Source organism: Apostichopus japonicus, chromosome 14 (assembly GCF_037975245.1).
Source record: "Apostichopus japonicus isolate 1M-3 chromosome 14, ASM3797524v1, whole genome shotgun sequence".
NCBI classification, from domain to species: domain Eukaryota; kingdom Metazoa; phylum Echinodermata; class Holothuroidea; order Aspidochirotida; family Stichopodidae; genus Apostichopus; species Apostichopus japonicus.
The window spans coordinates 8,124,617-8,144,069 of record NC_092574.1 but is presented as its reverse complement, the minus strand read 5'-3'; the positions used below and the strand labels follow the sequence as shown (position 1 = coordinate 8,144,069).

Below are 19,453 nucleotides of genomic sequence, written 5' to 3'. Positions count from 1 at the left end.
TATCTGACCGACTATGCCTAGGCCCGAAAATTCTTGAACGTAAAGTTACTTCAAGTTGCAAAATATAGCACTAGATTGCATCTAAGGATCCTAAAGTAATATTACACAAATCACCCCCTCCCCCCAGGACGGCATTCACAAAAACATTATGCCCCCTAAATAAGTGCTGTGCCCCCTGTGCCCCCCCCCCCCCCCCCAACGAGGTAAATGAATCTGGAGAAACTATCACACAGTAAATACGCGCGTACGCGCGTACCATGTATGGAGGGTCATGTGATGTGTTCCAGGGTGGTACTAATATACTACTCTCCCTATTACGCATGATGATTTCACCCAACTAGTACGTAAATGTGTTTGCGTGCTTAGGGCAGCAGACGACACCCGTTACCTAGCAATAACCGTGCCTGTAGCCTAACGTGATAGCTATATTCCCGTCGAGCAGCATTAGGCTCTGTTCCATGGAGAATTCCGTGGTTGCACTGAACTAAACATTTCCCCACATTTCATTCACTTATAGCGTGTTGTAATAACGTTAGGCTATATGAGACAAAGCTTGCCCCTAGAGCTGTATTAATAAGTAAGATCTATTATGTAGAAGGCCTGCCTTCATTCAAGAGAATAAGGTTGAACGTTAGCATATTAGCACTTTTTCGTAGGCCTGAAGTACCAGTACCTTCTTATGCCGTTATTTCCCATGTCCGAACCTACCAATCTTTCACGAAGTCACTAACACTGTTCTCGAACTGCTACAGAGAAATATCAGTATAGTACCACCCTGGAACACATCACATGACCCTCCATACATGGTACGCGCGCACCCAATTGACATGAATCCTCCAGATTCATTTACCTCGTTGCCCCCCCCCCCCCCAAAATTGGAATGTCTGGCGACGCCACTGCTGACAACATGTCAACGGTATCCTTTGAACCTCCCCCCCCCCCCACCCTCTAGTTACCAATTTTCGGTGCAAATTGTCAATCATATGTCCTTCCATATAGTTTGTTGGGCTTTAAAGGTTGCATGTATAGGCCCCAAATTATAGCACGCTGTAATTGATAATAGTTCTCTAAAAGTACTTTCCTGGGGGTCTATATGTTCTCCAAATTATTCCCAGACATTCTAAATGAACACACGAGATGACTGAGTGTCCCAGTGAGGTACATTTCTTCCAAGGTGGTAATAAAAACAGTTTTAGAATTTCGACCAAATGTGATCATATTTGAATATCTGGCATATTTGGGGCCAATATACAATCCTTTTAATTTTTTTGGAGGTGACTTTCAGCATGATTCTAAAAAGTTCATTGTCCATTAGTTGGCACTTACAGGCTATCGTAGTACGTAATTTTATTTATAGAATTATGAATACATAGTTGTATCTGCATAACGTCGATGCATGATGTGTAAGCTACTGTATCACTAGTATACTTTTACAGTGATACAGCAAAACAGTAACTCTAGCCTACGAATCGTAGGATAGCCCAACTTAGTAATTGCGTTTCCCATGAATTCGAGTCATCGATAAAGTTTGGTTGCGTCACCGCCAAGGTAAGATATAAAACACGGTTTCCAATTGTTACACATCACATAAATGGTATCTGAAGTTTTCAATCGCAAAGTTGATATTTGTAACGTTAGGCTAATGTTAAACCGTATCCCTGTTATATCGTTATGCTTGCTGCATTCGCACAGTGAGGTTGGTACAAATAGTAAATGCTTCATAATTGACGTACCTTCGTATTTGACGCACTGCAAAGTTACAGCAACGATACAACCTAAACTTTGCAGCGAAGCAGAGTTACATATTTCATGAGTTTGAATCCATTTCAGCTATGTGCTGATCAATTTGTGTTTTTTTAAGCTTTTAACACCCCCCGCCCCCTCCCCAGTTTTGCACGTATTTTTGGGATTTGGAAATCTCACTCCCAAAAATAACCAACATTACCTCAGCATGATACCACTACTCTCTGGTACCTGACCTGTCTGAGCTTAGAGCATAGTAAACAGCATTCAGAGTCGATCGATGTATACTTACACAAAAGTTACAGTTAGCTTATCGAGGTATGTGTAAATTTAGGGGTATGAAAGAACTTGACACAGCAGACATTTTGTGGTCAAATTCTGCTCAATTGTATGTTGCATATATATGCACAGAACAATAAACATTTTGAGATAATAACATTTCTGAGGAACCACACATATGAAAAACACATACAATTGAGTGATTTGGATTTTCCGTGATAGATGCTGTTGATCAAATCCTTAAAGGCATTGAAGACTCGCCCCAAACCGCGTGCGGTCATCTGAAAAAGTTAACCTTCTGTTGCTTGCAAGTGAAGTTTTGTTCTTGTCGCTACGAAATGCAGACAATAATGAAACGTGATACCTTAATTGTTATCTTTAGCTGGACCTGAGGTGTCCATCGCAGTATTGTTTGTTTGCTGTGCTGTGTGAGTGTGGGTATTGATCGCAGCTGTATGTACTGACTGTACACTAGTGTCTAATTACCAACATTAGCAAGCTGTGTGTGTATTTTCTGGGATCGATGGAGGTGCTAAACATTTCTGTTACACCTCATTCGAAACAAGGTCAAATTACCGGCATTAGACGTTTCTTTTTGCGCGAGTCTTCACACCCTTTAAGTGGGTCAATTATGAGCCCACCATGCTACAGTGACGTCACGATATAGCATACGAAACAGTTCAACATACTATAGAAGTAGGCCTAACAGCAGATGACCATAGTAATATGTTCATATTAAAACCTCAGGACTGTTAATATACACATTAGTAATGTATACGAAGGTGCTCAAGGTCATAGCAGTTTCCAAGTACCCTTCCCTGGATAGTGATTAGGTGACATATATATATGTTCTTGGTTCTTCATAAATGGTATGCGATATCATTGTCAGCTCTAAATAACATTACTTCAGAAGTTACATTTCATCGACTTAGCTCTCTCTCCAGTTTCGCTAAGTTGTCGTACTGTAGTATTCCCTCTTGAAGAATTTTCTGGAGGATTTTTGTTCTTTATTTATGAGGTTGACCCCTAGTTTTTGAGATGGTACAGATCCAACTAGGCATGCCCTTGTTAGGTGTTGTTGGTAATCCTTTGCAAATTATTTCTTCAATGGAAAGAAATGAATTGTTGGCCTAACTTTAGAATCCGTACTGGTCATATGAATGGGAAAGCTTACTTCGAATAGGCAGAATAAGGTTAGGGTTAAGGAAGTAGGGTTAGGGAGTAGGGTTAGGAAGTAGGGTTAGGAAGTAGGGAATAGGGTTAGGGGTTTGGAAGAAGGGTCAAATGGTACGGATTCTAAACTAATACCGAATTGTTGGACAGTTTAAATGCCCCAAAACCAATCAAATAAGCAGAAGATGAAGAGAATTACACGTCTGTAATTTGTATGTTATTTGTATGATAATTTACGGCCATTCTAGCGCATATCAGAAGGGCAGAAAAACACACTAACCTATCACTCTACTATATACAGTACTCTGAGGCCATTATTATTTGGCAATTTGTTATACCATTTATAATACTTGATATTTTAGTTTTAGTCATAAATTTGCAAGGCTTCTGAAGTTTTTTAAATACAGCCTTTTGCAAATGGTTTTTTGGGCAATTTCTTAGCTTCAAACTTTTTGACTTAAAATTTCCTTTTGAAGAATAAAGAATAAGTTGAAAAAGTGAGTGTGCATCAAGTTTTGTTAGAATCGAAATGAAATAATTATTTGGGGCCTAACCAACTTGCTGTATTTCCTTCAATTGATTTATTAATGTTTCAATATGTCGTAGGCACATATTTATATTTGGATATATATATTTCTTTGGAATTATCAACTGTTAATACCCCAAATTAAGAAGATTGAAATTCATCAAATTAATGCATCTTGGAAGAGTTTTTCCACCAAAGAAACTGTTAAGAGCAAGTTATATTTATGAATCCATGCCATTGTCAATATTTTGTAACCAAACTCTTTTTGTAATTAATATTTACCAAATTTGCATGAAAAAAGGAAGTGAAACAAGATTCAAAAAGTTTCTCACTGATTATTGGAAGTGAGACGGACTAATCAAACCTATTTATTGTTCTAGAAGTAGACTTCACATATCATTAATAAACTGAGCAAAATTTATAAGACTCATTTAAATCACTTGAACTCAACTTTAAACAGTAGTAATGTTATTTGACTAATTCTCTGTAGGTCTGGTAAATTGGTAGAAAGCGATCATAAACAAGAAACTATGTTTTTTTTGGTTAAATGGGGACTATCTATTCATATTGTATTGGATGTAGATGAAGAACTGTAAAGCAATACAAAACTATTCATTTATCTTGAACTTGTATTTCTATGTGGTTTTGTGAACATGCTGAAAGCTCCGGAACGAACGTAGTGTAAACAGTCTCATAAACTGCTCTGTATCTTGAGATTACAGTAGGGCCAATGACATCATAAGCTTTGGATGGGACTCAATACCGCGGCATTCGAGTGGTCTTCAGCTTTCCACTTTCTATCGAATGCATTTCTGTAAACTTTGAAACAATTTAATGGTCTTTATGAGACCCCCCAAAGATTCTAGAAGTCATATAATAGTCACTCTTTTTTCAAACTTAAACATGTCATTTTAGTGCCTTTTTTTGTTCTTCTCTTAGAAATTTAATTGTCTAGTTGAACCTCTTGGAAAAATTTGGAGGGTCAGAACCTTGAGGATTTTTTTTTTATTGGGAAGGAAGTTTTTAAGCACACTAATATTTATATGTTTATTGAACCTTTGAAAAAATGTTGAATGACAATAGATGGTATTTTGAACACTTCAATAGACATACCTACACAACCTTATCAGCAGTTTGTTTTGCATCCGGTGTTGGCATTCTGCCAATTCTCTCCTTGCTTCATTGATCACATGCTGGAGGGGTCCATTCACAGAAAAGTAAGGTTATTGCAACATATCCTGTACGGAGTTGTTTACAGACCTCCTGGGGGGTGTGTTTCCATACAAACTATACAGTGGAAAATGCCATGTCAACAGGTTGAAATCAAATGGAATTGTTTTGTGTGAGGTCACTTGTCAAAGCAGCGTTTTGCGTCCTTTTCTATGGTATTTCTCAACCTCACTGATTCCACGATGCCGTAATGACATACATAAACTAGCTTATCTATTCAAATCTTACTTCAAATTTTGGCATTCAAGTGGAAAAATTTACAACTTTCAACTTTGTTTTTCTCGACGATATCGATATTTTCCGTTGGTTTTTTGTTTTTGTTTGTAAAGGTGATAACCTTGGAGATATTCTTTCCATTCTCTAGCCAGCCTGCAGGGTGAAGATGTCAGATGTGGTAATGAGAGGGGTGGACCTTTTTATCCTCACTGCCATCATTGTGCCATTGGCCGTCAACTCTTACCCCTTGCAGGAATCTAAGAAGGTTGGTCAAACAGCTGCCGATACATAATTTGCAGGATTTTTTTTTTTTTTGCCTCTGTGATTTAGATCCAATCTTCCAAACGATGGGTTGTAACCGAGTCGTCAGACCCTTTAAATCTGGACTCATTGTCTTTGCTGGGTTAATTAATTGCCAGTTGGATGTTATCATTTACCAGTAAGAAAAACAAAAATGGGCCCATGACAACTCTCTGTCTGAAAATGTATTAAAAATTAATTTTTCAACTCATGGTGACTGGGTTAACAATCATCAATTAAAGAATGGCATGATTTTTGTACTTACTGTAACAACTCCCCCCACCCCCCCCCCCCAAAGGCCATACAGCATGTATATTTAATCTGATGTGTGTTATTATTCAGGACAAAGACACTGAGAACTAGATATTTTTGCCAGTAGCTCTTTTTATTGCAAATGGCATTCATCAGCTAGTAGCTAAAAGTTTGTATATTCTAGGCCTGGTTGCCAATGTTTTTATGGTGGGTGGGAGCTTGAAAACAAAACAACTAATTAATTATGATTAATTGTTTTTAAAGACAATCTGACAGTACATGCTCTCCTTCATCATGTATTTGTTTTGTGTACCAGGTTTTCATAAATATGTATAAGTTCATTGTGCTGTTGTTTTCCTTCAATGTGTAAATCAGTTGCAATCGAATCAGTCAATGTTATGTTGAAATAAATTTTTTTCACTTGGGGTTGATTTGATTTCCTTTTCATTTCCCAACCCTTCTGTTGTGCCTAATCTTAATTATCCACACCAATTATCTTAAATGTGTCCTTGATTAAGTCGTACCTTTAATCATTTCATTTCCCTAAGAAAAAAATCCGGCTGAGATTGAAATGTGAGCTCCCCCCATTCTCTCCCATCCCCCACCCCCACCTCTACCATCCATCACCACCTATAACTTAACCTACACAGGCCATTTGCAGATGATAAGCAGTTTTGTGACCAGTTTTTTTCCCCTCCTTCTTTTCTCTTTGAAGATGTGTCTTTTGTCAATAAAAGAAGGGAATATCTATCAAGGAGTAATGAGTTACTCACACCAGCATCTTTTAATATATATATATATATATATATATATATATATATATATATATATATATATATATATATATATTAATATGTCCTTTATGTTTCTTTTTTGGGTGAAAATCTCATGATTGCAACATGTGGATGGACATATATACTCTTTCCACCATACTCTGATTCTCTCCTCTTTTCAGCTCGTGTATCCTCGAAGCATTTTGAATTGTCCTGTAGGAAGATTCTACAACAACGACCAACAGGCATGCCACTCGTGTACGCCGTGTGGAAAGGGAACTGCAGTAGACGTAAGGCACCTCCAAGTTTCTGAAACTAGACTTGTAGTTCATCTAGTGATGGACCTTTGAATATTTCTCGGCGAACGTCTCCTCTCTGATCATATAGAGTAATAAACGTGCACATTGATAGTTAATAATCAAAACTCAGGAAAAGCCACGATGGAGGTACAACCTCTCGTGGGGGCATGCGCTACTCGCATCTCTTAACCTTTGGCTGGCCATCGTATGGGCATCATGAATTTGTAAGACAGTATAGAATACTTTAATATTCCACTATTAAAGCAAGGAACCATATCTTAGTGTGCCCGTTTGGGTTCTCGTTTCATCTGACTATTAAGTCTTTAATAATTAATAAACTTGATGAACTTAATAAACTGATGCATTTCCACCGTACAGTACTGCGAAGAGTCCATCGGGCCAGGGAGCTGTAGGGCGTGTGATGCGGGATGGTACCAAGATGAAGAGCATTACGTGGAGCCATCGTGTAAACAGTGTCAGCACTGTCTGAATAGAGTGGTAATCAGCAGGTGCACCCGGATAAGTGACACCGTGTGTGGGGGCTGTCGACCGGGGTATGTACCGTTTATTTTCGTTGAGTAGGCGTTATATTTTGTTGACTAGATCTGGCATAAGCAGTGATCCGCAAAATTTTCCATTTTCCATCAGGATTGAGCCACACTCGGTGAGATCCCTCTGCCCCCCCCCCCCCACCAACCAAACCCACCCCTAAGAATCAATATTCAAAATAGCATTAAGAAAACTCATTCTGTCTACGACTCGACGATAAACAAAAATGCCTTAATCGATCTCTGTCGATAAGCTGCGAAAAAGACATTTGGCTACGTCTGGAAAAAATCCAGCAACCCAACCAAAACAAATTTCAGATCTGCACTTAGGGGGTCTTTGCCCATGGTTTGTAGAACATCGAGTGAGTCCTCCCTTATTCTTTATTCATTTTGTTGATTTTCTGACTGTTTTACCAAGAAACTGAAAGTCGATAGCTTTGCGGTTCATAATTCAAGAATTCAAACAATGAAGTCGAATGCTATTGTTATTTCTCAATAGTGCATGGATTCAACAGAATGTGAATGAAGTACTTTTTGGTTGTATCGAATGCAATTGTTATTTCTCAATAGTGTGTGGATTCAACAGAATGTGAATGAAGTACTTTTTGGTTGTTGTATCGTGTAGGCTTTTACATTTACTGCATCCAGTTAGGAGAATGTCAATTTGGCCAGCTCCCATACCCACGCTCAGAATATAATTGGAGTGAAAAAACAACAGCAAACAAAAATCTACTTTTTGTTGGTTTGTCTGTCTGTATTTGAAATTTGATAGCTTGCATGCTTGTCTTATATATGTGTGAATTGGTTTAATACTTATGACTCTGTTCCTCTTTCTTGTCCATGCCTAGTTTACTTATGCACTGAATTTTCCCAACTACCTTACATGTCTGAACATTGTAACACTTATCACTTCACCCTCAAATCCCATATACGGAACCCTGCCCACTTTCCCCATTCAGATGTTGATCTACGTGTATTTCACCGAACTCTTCATCCAATAAAAATCACTTGGTCGCCAAGCACGGCGCGCTACTTAATCGTTACCCATTCAGTAGGTCGGGCAGATGGGAAAGCACTTGAGTATGATGCACAGAGACAATTACCAGTCTTGTTACTGTACTCATATGGTATATATATCCAAACCGGTAAATTTGGGGGAGTTATATGGCTCTCTACAAGTGACATATTAACTGGCTCGATTTCTTAACATGGCCATTAAAAGTGGCGTTAATCGTTTAAACGGTTTTGTTAAACCCGTACTCGCATGGTCTGCTCAAGTTGCGAGAGTCTGTGCGTCGAATTACGACTGCGACTGAGAAATGTTTTGATAGCATCTGATGCACTTTCCGCTGCTTTCATTCCAAATCTCGTCCCGTCTCCTTCCGCAGCTATTTTGAAAAGCTTGGTGCGTGTCGACGTTGCTCTACGAGTCGCGGTAAGAAACCAGAAGCTTGCAAACCAAAGCCGAAAATGACGTCGCCACCTCCAGTCCTGGAAGAGTACATAGCACAGTCGGCCACTGTGAGCCGTGAGAATGACGACCCCACATCACCGACACAGGCCACCGATTTAGCATCGCAGCCTCCAACTACCATCACAAAACTGCCCACTGTCACGAAAGCTTTTGATGTCAGTTTGCCTGAGGTAGATACAGATGAATCCTCCGTGAATCCTTCCAATGAAATCGTCACATGGCCAATGCCCAATGGGCCTAACATTTTCTCGATGGGTTCTGCAGCGATTGCTGGTGTACTTGTCTTGGTAGTGACCATTTGCTGTGCCATAAAGTGCCTTTATCATCACATATCACTGCAGTGCAGGGGTGAGTTTATTCAGTGCTACATGACATCCTATCAATCTGACTTTACTCTCTCATGGATACAAATTGAACTTATCCATTGAACAAAGTTTGACCTGCTAGGTTTCTCGGTTTCAACTGACAGACATGCAAATTCATTAAATATCAATCATAATGAATTCTATGATACCACGCCTCACTTGTGACTAAATGCGGAAACTTTTCAGTATCTTTTCGGCGGAAAAACCACATCCTGGTAGCATTTTGCATCGTAAAAGATAACGAATTGTTCAATTTTTGTGCTTATTTTGTAAATGCAGCTTTGTAACAGCAGAATGGATAATGTCATTTCAGATGAAAATGTCTTTCCTTTTCTTTGTATAATTTGTCAACCGTTTATCCACATAGGTGAAGTTCTCTATAAAAAATACTACAGAGAACTTTGACAGCTAAACAAAGATTTCAATGGTATCAATTTTCAACGATAAAATGAACAAGAAGATTATAACAGCCTAAGGAAAGCATCTGAAGAAATTTCTCCTAGATGACACCATTAGAGCCCTTACTGTGATCCAGCTTCCTGGAGTAGTTGGAGGGTTAGCCAATCAAAATAGGTTACATTAAATTGACCAATTCTCAAGTTAGGGTCCAGATTTTGAGATGGCGTTTTCAGCTAACAATGTGGAATATTATTTTCTTCAATATGAAAAAAAAAAAAAATCCTTTTAAGGGGAGAGAAAGATCATTTGGTAAAGATTATATGATTCGTATAAATTTTTAAAGGTTATGTATGTCTCTTGCATTCTAATTATAACAGAGATTGGTTAGCAACATATACAGCTCTCCACATATATATGTATAATTCTGTCCTTAGTAATGACTCCAACACTTCTAGCATTCTGCTCACTTATTTTTGCTCTTTTTGTCTTCATCTGCAGGGGTTTGGAGCAAAAGAAGAAAGTCAGGCAATGCCTCTATGACCAGCGAAGATGGTGGTATGTGGCTATTATATACATTACCCTATAAGGACCCTATAAGGAATGCTTATAGGGTCCTTAATGGGGACTTAGATGTCCTTCCTGATCCTTTCTTCTACTAAACTAAACATTACTACAAGGGGTGGTGTAAAAAATATAAAGGGCATGGGGGTGCAGGGGGGAGGGGGGGATGGTCGGAGGATGTAGGAATGCTCGCTATCCCATCCTCCCGCCCTGAACCTTGGTCATTAAACTGAGGTTTCTTACTGTAGATTGGAGTTTCTAATTGTTTTGTTCATTTTCTGCTAAATTTGTTGTGTCATTACCACTATTATGACTCACCTTTATTCCTGTGTGATGATTAATCTCAAGAGGTCACATTCAAGTACCCAGCACTCACCTAAGACTATACCTAAACTATGCAGTTATCGATGCATGGGTGGTCTCAGTCAATGAGCGGTGAGCTGTGAACCGACTGCTCTTGGAACTTTACGACTCAGTGGCTAGAAAGACTGCCTGCTGATAACCGCAAAATGTGACAATAATCATGTGAATAGAATATTAAATTCTGTGTGTCTGCAGTCATGTTTGAAACCTTGTGTATTATGGTATCGACCGAAAAAAAAAGGACTTCTTGTCTGTTTTTTCGGTATGAATAATGTATGTTCATTTCCAATTTCTGTGTTGCAGATACATTCGATGGAGAGACCATGGAAATGCTGCAAGGTAACTTCATTAATGCAGTTTTGTTTGGGGGAGGGAAGGGGGTGGGGGGGAGGGTAAAAGATACACCCATTCTAGTGGTCCAATAAGATAGTCAGAAGATGACTGCTGCCCATCATGCATTGCTCCTGTCTGTGACCTTTCTGTACAGGTCAATCTGCTACTATTCACTACAGTGTTATACCACTGCACATAGGTACTCAAGTTCAGTATCTAGTTCCCCAAACTTTTTCTATTTGGATACAAAAACATTTCCATGTAGGATATGGAAAAGAAAACATGTTTGTATACGATCCTCCTGCTCAAAGTAACCTGGTCACTACTCACAACTGTGAATTTTGAATAAATTTACGCTGTAGATTGTGAAACGTGTGAAGCTGAGAGACCATGCGTGGGTAGAGAAGAATTATACTCACAGGAGGGTGTGTGGGGTGCGGGTGGGGTGGAGGGGGTGGTGGAGTAGGGAGTGGGAGAATAATAGGATGAAGAGAATGAAGATGTGTTGCTGAGGGATAATTGAAGAATAAGGAGGGCAGCAGAGGGGAATGTGAAGATGAATGACTTATTGAACAAGGAGTTTGAATAGGGGTATGCCAGGCTAGAGAATAGAATAATAGATAAGGTGGTGGGGGGAATCATGTTAGGGTACCTAGGGGAGGCAACGAGAGTAACATTAGTCAATAAGAAAGACATTTTTGTCTGTCATCCAAAATGTTACCAAGTTTGAACTTTTGTCTTTCTTGATTTCATTGCAGTTCCTGGCGATCTTCAGGGCAATAACGTTCTTAACGGCGGACTTCAGGGCAATGACGTTCCTAACGGCGGACTTCAGGGCAATAACGTTCCTAACGGCGAACTTCAGGGCAATAACGTTCCTAACGGCGGACTTCAGGGCAATAACGTGCCTAACCCAGCAGGTTAGAATTCAATTAAACAAAGCCATTAATTGTGTGCGAGCTCTAGCTGAGACAGATTGTCGTCCAAACCTATCCATTTATGCGTTTGCTGTACAAATGTGCAATTCTGTCACAAGTGAGCTTTTGAGATTACTGTGTATGGAAACATAACAGCAAATTGTTCAGTGAGCTATAAAGAAAATATAAAAGAATAAACAAGGGGCCTACATCCGAGCTGCCGTCCAGACCCCCACCCCCCTCCCCCTCGCCCACCCTACACAGGCGATGCTCAGAATGAATGGAAGCTATGTGTGATGTGTGACAAATGTATGTCATAATGTGGAAGAATCATGGTGAACGGTGTTTTACAGGGAAAGAGGGAGATAGCGAACAATATCACGAAGGGGGTGAAGGGGCCAGTTAGTGTTGAACATTGCAGGTATACAAGATTAAGGATCACATTAACTGTGGAGATGAAAAAACATAGTAATAATTACGCTAAGAATATCTTATCAATTCTGAAATTTGTGTCTTTTTGACTTCATAATGCAGGTTTAAGCAGTGTTACAAAGTTAAAATTCATGCAACAATAATCATTTCTAGAAACTGTTTTCAAATCTGGATCAAGTTGCTGAAAATGCTTTCTAATCCTTTGTCTCGACACTGGACAGTCGTTTTGAATGTGGCAATCGGAATAGTGCTTAAGAGAAGTAAACCCCGTCAACAAATATTGGCGTATAGTTTTGGTGACCACTTTTTTCTTACAATTTTAGGTCGCTTTGCAGATTTGGTGTTGCAGCTTCAGGAAGAAACGGACGATGACTTTCTCAAATCTCTCAAACAATATTTCATCCTTGCCGAAGAACTGACCCCTAATTCTGCCGACAGCATAGGCACTCTTGCTGTTTTTGTGACAACTGTTATGGATCAGAATATCTTTTCGGAATTTGATGTGATGAAAAGGGTGTTCAAAGCCGCTAAGATAAGGAAGATGGCACGTGTATGCAGCATAATAGAATCTTCACATCCAGACTTTGCCGTTCCGGCCGAGGTAAATACTCATATTGATAGACTGATTGATTGATTGATCGCTTCCTCAGAGATCTTACAATTTTCATTCTCCCCTCCCCCCCCAAACCGCCTGACCAGTGTATTTTATAGCGTTAGTTCGTTAGTTAATTTAGCCATGATGATGTCATGAAGTGAAAGGAATTCCTTAAGGCATTTCTTCTCCTTATGCAAATTGACGAGGAAATCAAGTCTGGCTGCTTTCTCCTGTGGCAATTTTTGCTCCCTGTAGCATTAAATTTTGTCTTGGTGGTATTACATTGAATTTGCACATGTATATTAAATGATGTTGTACCATATTTCAAATAGACCCCTCCCCCCGCTTCCCCAAACCCTGTGACAACATGTCAGGCTACTTTCTGCAGACAAAACTATAATATACGTACCTAGTTGGATCACTTCATATTTCTTGTGAAAGTCAAGCTTGTAATCCTGATTTATTAGAGGGTTGTATTTTAATTTATATTTATAGTTTTTAAGTTGTCATATATAATTCAGTAAAAGGTTGTTGCCTTTGAAGATAGCTGGCTCATGGGAACATTTGCAAAAAAAAAGGGGGGGGGGAAAAAACAACCTTGAGATTCTCGAACACATCTTTTCCCCCTTCTTTTCTTTCTGCTTCTCTTTGCCTCTCACCTAACCTATAAGTTCATTTATTTGGCCTTTAGAACTTTCAAAGAAACAAAAAAAAAACCTGCTAGCACTTGAAGTGAAACCCCACCAGTACAATTCTTATGTGGTTTCAAGTTGATTTTATGTTCTATTTTCCTTGCCTTCTTTTCTTTGTATAACAGAATCAGCAATGCATGGCATCGGGTGAAGAAGAAGATTATTACTTGGGGAGGCTACAGAGACTCTTGAGAGAAAGTGAGTCCATAATTTTCTTTTTCTACCAAGTCCTACCAATGAGATGGGGTACCCATTAAACAGTGAAGACCACCCCTTCACACCACTTCACTGATGGGAAATAGAAGACAAACTTTTCAAGAAAGGGCCATTTTAGTTCCACGTAGATGTGGGCCATTTATGGAAATATTTCACAATCTCCCGTAACATGTTAAAGAAATACTGCGCCCAATCCCCTCCCTTCCTCTTTATGAAAGTGTAGTACCCACAATTTTATGATTAAATGCATTGACAAGCCCAGCTTGTAAACACAATATCTGAAGAAGGGAATGTCGCACCAATTTCATGTTTGGTGTGTAGAAGTGCCACATTGAGTACCAGAATGCTATTGTTTTAGTGGAGGTCAAAGGTAATTTAGGGTGACCAGGGGTCAAATTGTGAAAAGCTTGTAAATATGATATTGCTAGCAGGGAATATTTGGTTTGTAGATGTACCATATCAAATTTAAGGAGCCTTTTATTGCTTTTGGTGTAGGTCAAAGGTCATTTGAAGTTAAAAAAAACAAACATTTGCTTCACTCCTTCTTACTTGTCTTTCTACCCCAACGCACCTTCCTAACCATAATATGGCAAGGGAAGATTGAACAGATGCCACATTTGGTATCTAATTGTACCACGTTGAGTACAAGAAGCCTTAATGTGGGCAGTGGTCAATGGTTGTGTGAGTTCACCATGGGTCAAATTGTGAAAATCATGTTTTACACAATATTTCAACACGGATGGATGTTGTATTTAGTATGTTGATGTATCACATTTAGTACAAGAAGCCTGATGTTGAGGTCAATGATCATTTCATGACAGCCTGTGCGATTGTGAATTTATTGTTTGTCACTGCTTTTCACTGTATGTTTTTAAGATCAAGTATGTCGCACACCCGCACTCACATCAGATTTATGAAGAAAACAGCTCATGTTTAATACATCATCGAAACCACAATGCACTTTGGTTTTTTGCACTTGAAGCCATGAGGTGATGGAGGAAGGGGGAGGTGTGTTGGTGGGAGAGGGAGGGGGGGGGTGTAGTGTGCGACATGCCGATCATTAATATACGATTTGTTTCATGGATTCACCATACATAGATTAATGAATACAAAGGTTAATAGCAAGTGCCTCATTTTTGTTTTGCACATCAGACAACATTTTGGACATGAGGAATAGCCAACTTCAAAATATGCCAGACTTAGAAAAGTTAGTGGAGAAGGACGTTAAACACTGCGGGGATCTCTACGAAATTGCCAAGGACCTTGGAGTGGATGATACTATTGCTCATAAGCTGAAACGCTATAAATCCATGCAAAATATTCTTGAAATGACCAAGCCTGACCTCAAGGTCGTTGAACTAGCAAAAGTGCTTTACAAGCACAAGAGGGTAGCAGCAGTGAAGTTACTCTACGAAAAAGTGAAAGATCGGTTAACGCACATAGCCGGTGGTGAAAGCTGAATGAGGTAGATAAACGTTTTTAGGAAATATTAAGTTTGTGCATTCTATGACATCACACTGAATGTAAAAAATCCTCTGTCAGCAAATGTAGAAATGTTCTCGTTGAAGTCCTATCGAACGGAGAAATTTGTCAGCGTTCTCGCCATCTGAAATACAAAAATAATTTTTAATGCTTGGTGGTAGATAGTTTGACCTCGGGGGTTAAAGATCTCTTTGACTTAATATCCGACGGGAATGTACAGTTTGTTTAAGATGGGTTATTCTAGTGAGCAAAAATTTGTGAGATTTACTCGCCGGAAAGCCAAACATAAGTAACGAAACCCTACAAATGGGTGTATGAGTTATTTATGTTTCACAGTAGATGAAGTACACCATTGAGGCATACAGTGTAATAATGTACCCCCATATGGAGTGGGGGGCACAGAGGGACGTGAGGAGACAACATTAATGTTGTAGCGGTAGCAGTACTAGATATGCAAATTGGTTAATGAAATGCAACTGTCTTTTAGTCTTTTTGTCATAACGCTGTGATACCAATGTCTTTCATTGAAAACTATTCAATTTAACTTTTTTTTTGATATTTTTTTTTTATAACAATTCAATTTAACAAATTCTTCTCAGAGATACTTGTCATATGTTCAAGTGCTTGACGACATTACAAATGAAACCTCTGTTAACGTTTAATACCAAATTATTGTGCTATTTGATCGAAGCAAACAAAAATGACACATATTCGAGCAACAACAGAAAATCAATGTAAATAAAAATATATATTTTTCAGAATATTATTGGTTGAACCTATGAATGAGTGAATTTCATATTTTGGCTTACAGGTGTGTCTTGGAAGAAACAAGTAGAACTTTCTGTTTATTTCAGGCTTAATGAGTTTCTGTTACATTCAACATTTTTGCATTCCCTTTATAGCAAGATGGAAATGTCTTCTTTATTTGTCTGACAGATCATCAAGTTACATATTTCTCAACAATATTGTGGGTTTAATTAAACAGAACGGGAATTGTTTCAAATGTCGTTATTTTATTGACGTAAGAATTAGAGGGTAACTTTTAGAGGTGGGAGGGGCAACCTTTAAAGGAGGTAGAGTCACAGAAGCACTGTTTAGAGAGTGCCAAGCAGCACAACAGTGTTGAACAAACTAATGGTTATTGTGGTGATTACTCCGTTCCTTACAGGATGGATCCGAATTAGGATACAAGCAAGAACATTGGGCAGAGTTGTACAAAGACATTGTTATCATATTTTTCCTGACTTGAATTGAGTGTTTAGAAAACGACACAAAACTATGCAATAAATTTTTATTTTCTAAACCATATTGTAAATAAGAAAGAAAAGAAGCTGGAGAAAAAAATTGATTTTTTTTTTATATTTTTTTTAAGAACAGAAAATCAAAATGAAATTTATTACGAACAAAATGTATTCATTGTAAAAAATTTTGATACACATTATTTAAACGAATCTAAACTTATCATCTAAATGGTTAAAAATTTTGCTGAAATTTCATTTGTATACCCAAGTTTGCCAGATGGGGTATTGAAGTCTCTAGATAAGTGAATGTTTAATACCCATCTTCCCACGTTCTTGTACTTTGGTGCACCAGAACAAATTGGAATTCTTCATTCACCGAGTAGCGGTGAGGTTAAGGTTAGGTGCTTTAAATGCCAAAAAAATGAAATGTTTGGCGTTTTTCAACTGTCACTGGTTGAGGGGAAAATGAAATACCCTGCCTTCTATTTATTAATTTCATATAATTACACAGAAAGAACTTGATTTAATATTTGATCAAGATATTAATCAAGATATTTTATCATTATTATATATTATTTAATTATGGTTTTCAGTCTTGTTCATGGCCATGGCCATCTCACACGACTTTACAACTTCAATATCTCATCTGGCAAAGGGCTTTTAATTTTTAACCATTTAGATGAGTACTTTAGATTCATTTAAAAATATTTGCCAAGATTAACTCAGCAAGCTCTAAAGTACTTTAAGGTTTTTTTTAGTAAGGTCATATGGTATATACTGGTTTTTACCAAATGCTGGTATCAGAAAACAGAACATAGGATTTATTGTAAACTTCACCAGAATGCTTAGAATTTGTTTCTCAAATTTGAAATGTAAAATTTCCCTCATAGTACAGTATCCTTTTCATGTTCTGTATCATTTTGTTTTACATCTGTACTTGTTTGAGTCTTTCAACTCTCATTGTCAAACAAGCAATTTTATTTTGGAAAAAAATACTAAGTCTCTAAGTTGTTAAGGAAAGCTATCTGATAAGATATCTATGCAAGTATGCATATGTCGACATCTACCAGTTTATGTTTTGTTTTGTCAATGGTACAACATGTCTAAGCTGTTAAGTAGTCAAACGAAAGTACAATGTAACTATGCACGTATGCAGATGTTGACATCTAGTAGCTTTATCTTTTGTGTTGTCAAGCTTTTAAATTTTCGCTTTTGTGGTATCCATGCGATTATGTAATACCAGTATAAGCACGACAGGGTAATAGAGGGTTGGGTTCAGTTGCACAAGATATCTAGAAACTGGCAGGCACTCAAATCCATGGAAAAAGAGTACAGGATTGTCAATGAGGACATAAGTTATAATTTATATTTTCTGTCAGTTGTACCGCTGAGGGTCGAACGGTGTAACTTCTGGTCGTTGAGGACTTGAAATGTAATCGTGGAAGAAAGAGAGAAAGTGTACTTAGCTGCTAGACGGACATTCCACATAATTGCACAAAGGGTTTTGTCACGTCGGTTATTGTACTGGCCTGACTTCATAGGGTGTAATGGCTTTAAGTTTTCTTTGTAGCTATATCCCATTCGAGAGTCTGTCCTGGTTCTATTTTATCCAAAAGGTTTTAAATGTAATATCACTTGATAATGAGCATTAAATATCAAATTGCTATGAGTATCCATCAGTGTTCCTTAATTCTATAACATTTCCATGTAACATAATGTCATTGTTCTACTGTTCATGGTAGTTACATTCATGTTTTATACTTATGGCATACTTTGAAGTCAGTTTTGGAATTGTCATGAAATGAGCTGTTCTGCTGAAAGCATTCCCAAGGTTTTATACAATTCCTTAGGGCATGCGTGTATGATGTTGCTTTCATCTGGCCAAAAAACACAGAATATCTGTTATTGGTCGTCTGTGTAAAGAATCGCTGTAGATCGTTAACTGATCAGTGACAGTGAACAAACCGTGATGTAAAAGCAGCAGATTCTTGAAACTATGGTTTTAAAGGAATAGTATGATCATGAACCATGTGACACTTCCGATAGCATGATGTGGTGGAACAGGTGATTTTGGGGGAGGGGAATGAGGGGGGGGTGGGATAGTGAAGCTGAGGCAGGGAGAGAGAGTAAATGGTAAAGGAGAGGTTGAAGTTGAGGGGGAGCAAAAGGGGGGGGTGGGAGAGACTTGTAGAGAGAAGGGTGGGTGAGGTGAATAGCATATATAGGTGTCCAAACAACACTTATCATACAGACTAGGGCTGGGTTATGTGGAGAGGAAGATAGTCTGCACACAACTGAAGTTTTTGATGTCAGATGTGTTATCAAATGAGGTTTATTGCACTTCTCTCTCACTAGATTTATTTTGTCTTTCTTTCCTGTTTTCTTTATTGCACCCTTTAACTTGTTGATTAAAAGGAGGGGCTTAGGGTGGGGTAAAGGTGGAGAGAAGTGTCGGGAGGGGGTCACAGAGGTCCAGCCAATGAGACGGCAAATACCATGCACATTGCTATACGAAAACCCACTTTTGGGATGCAGTTCTACAAACCACCTTTTTGGGTTAAATACAAACTGTTGTTTATCACATCTATGCAAAATTACGAAGTCAAATATTGACATATGAGTGTTTTGTTTCTAGAGGTTATTTCACATGTAGTCTCTTAATGTGGTTGTCATTCATCCTTGTTTCTGTTTATGTCATACCAGCATATTATGTAAAGCTGCCAAAAGATGATGACTTCTTTTAAGGCTTGGTAAAGTGAAATGCATTGTGGGTAAACTATTATTCACCAACATAGAAGCCAAAGGCTGCAAATTTGTGTGTGGAAATATTGAGTCGGAAAATAATGATGCACAACTGTTGATGCACAAAATATAATAATATTTATTGAATATCATGTGTGAGTATTTCTATCATGGTTGGAGGTGCTGGTCACTTCGGAGGTTTGAAATAAATATGAAATATTTACAGTATATAATGTTTGTATTTCTTCCTTTTGAAATTGCAATTGAAAATCTGATGTGAAGGAATGTATCTAGTCCATTTT

At 38.3% G+C, this 19,453-nt stretch overlaps 1 protein-coding gene across 2 annotated transcripts; it reads left to right on the top strand.

Annotated features, from left to right (window-relative positions):
- Positions 1-1,388: 1,388 nt before the first annotated feature.
- On the top strand, positions 1,389-16,648 carry LOC139979950 (uncharacterized). 2 transcript variants are annotated; one of them, XM_071991216.1, is made up of 12 exons: positions 1,389-1,548; positions 5,316-5,432; positions 6,675-6,782; positions 7,170-7,345; positions 8,728-9,161; positions 10,076-10,132; positions 10,805-10,840; positions 11,593-11,645; positions 11,676-11,754; positions 12,507-12,784; positions 13,596-13,668; positions 14,839-16,648. In XM_071991216.1, exons 2-12 carry the CDS (start codon positions 5,334-5,336, stop codon positions 15,144-15,146), a joined length of 1,701 nt encoding a protein of 566 aa, XP_071847317.1. In that variant the 5' UTR covers positions 1,389-1,548; positions 5,316-5,333; the 3' UTR covers positions 15,147-16,648. The 2 variants fall into 2 exon arrangements, with proteins under 2 accessions (XP_071847317.1, XP_071847316.1); XM_071991215.1 differs by having other exon boundaries at positions 11,593-11,754.
- The last annotated feature ends 2,805 nt before the right edge of the window (positions 16,649-19,453 follow it).